Consider the following 368-nt stretch of genomic DNA (forward strand, 5'->3'; position numbering starts at 1 on the left):
CATACATACAGTTTTATTGTACTTATGCTATGATTTATTTTCCAGGGATCCAAAAATTGCCTTTTGACTACAACAGAATGGAAGAGTTTGAGAGACAGCAGTACCTATCCCGGGATTACTACAACGTCACAGGGGCCAATGCAGCGAGGGCCAGCACCATGAATGTTGATGAGGTGATAGAATTTCTCAAGTCAGTCACTGCTGAAAACTGCAAGAGTTTCCACCCAGATGACTTGCTGCTCAGGGGTGACATTGGGTTTGGAATGGAAAAGCAGTTTGAGAACGAGGCCAGGATGGCGCTACGTCTCGCAAACTTCCTCAGCGCTTTCATGCAGGTGAGAAGCTGGCTATGGGCCTTACTCTCTCCC

The 368-nt window shown here is 47.0% G+C and overlaps 1 protein-coding gene across 1 annotated transcript in view; it reads left to right on the forward strand.

Annotated features, from left to right (window-relative positions):
* LOC119590630 overlaps nt 1–368 on the forward strand; it is a 22,302-nt gene that overhangs the window by 9,056 nt on the left and 12,878 nt on the right. The window contains 1 exon segment of the mRNA XM_037939309.1: nt 46–335. Coding sequence (XP_037795237.1) covers nt 46–335 — 290 coding nt within the window.

Source organism: Penaeus monodon, chromosome 27 (genome assembly GCF_015228065.2).
Source record: "Penaeus monodon isolate SGIC_2016 chromosome 27, NSTDA_Pmon_1, whole genome shotgun sequence".
In the NCBI taxonomy this organism is placed as follows: Eukaryota; Metazoa; Arthropoda; class Malacostraca; order Decapoda; family Penaeidae; genus Penaeus; species Penaeus monodon.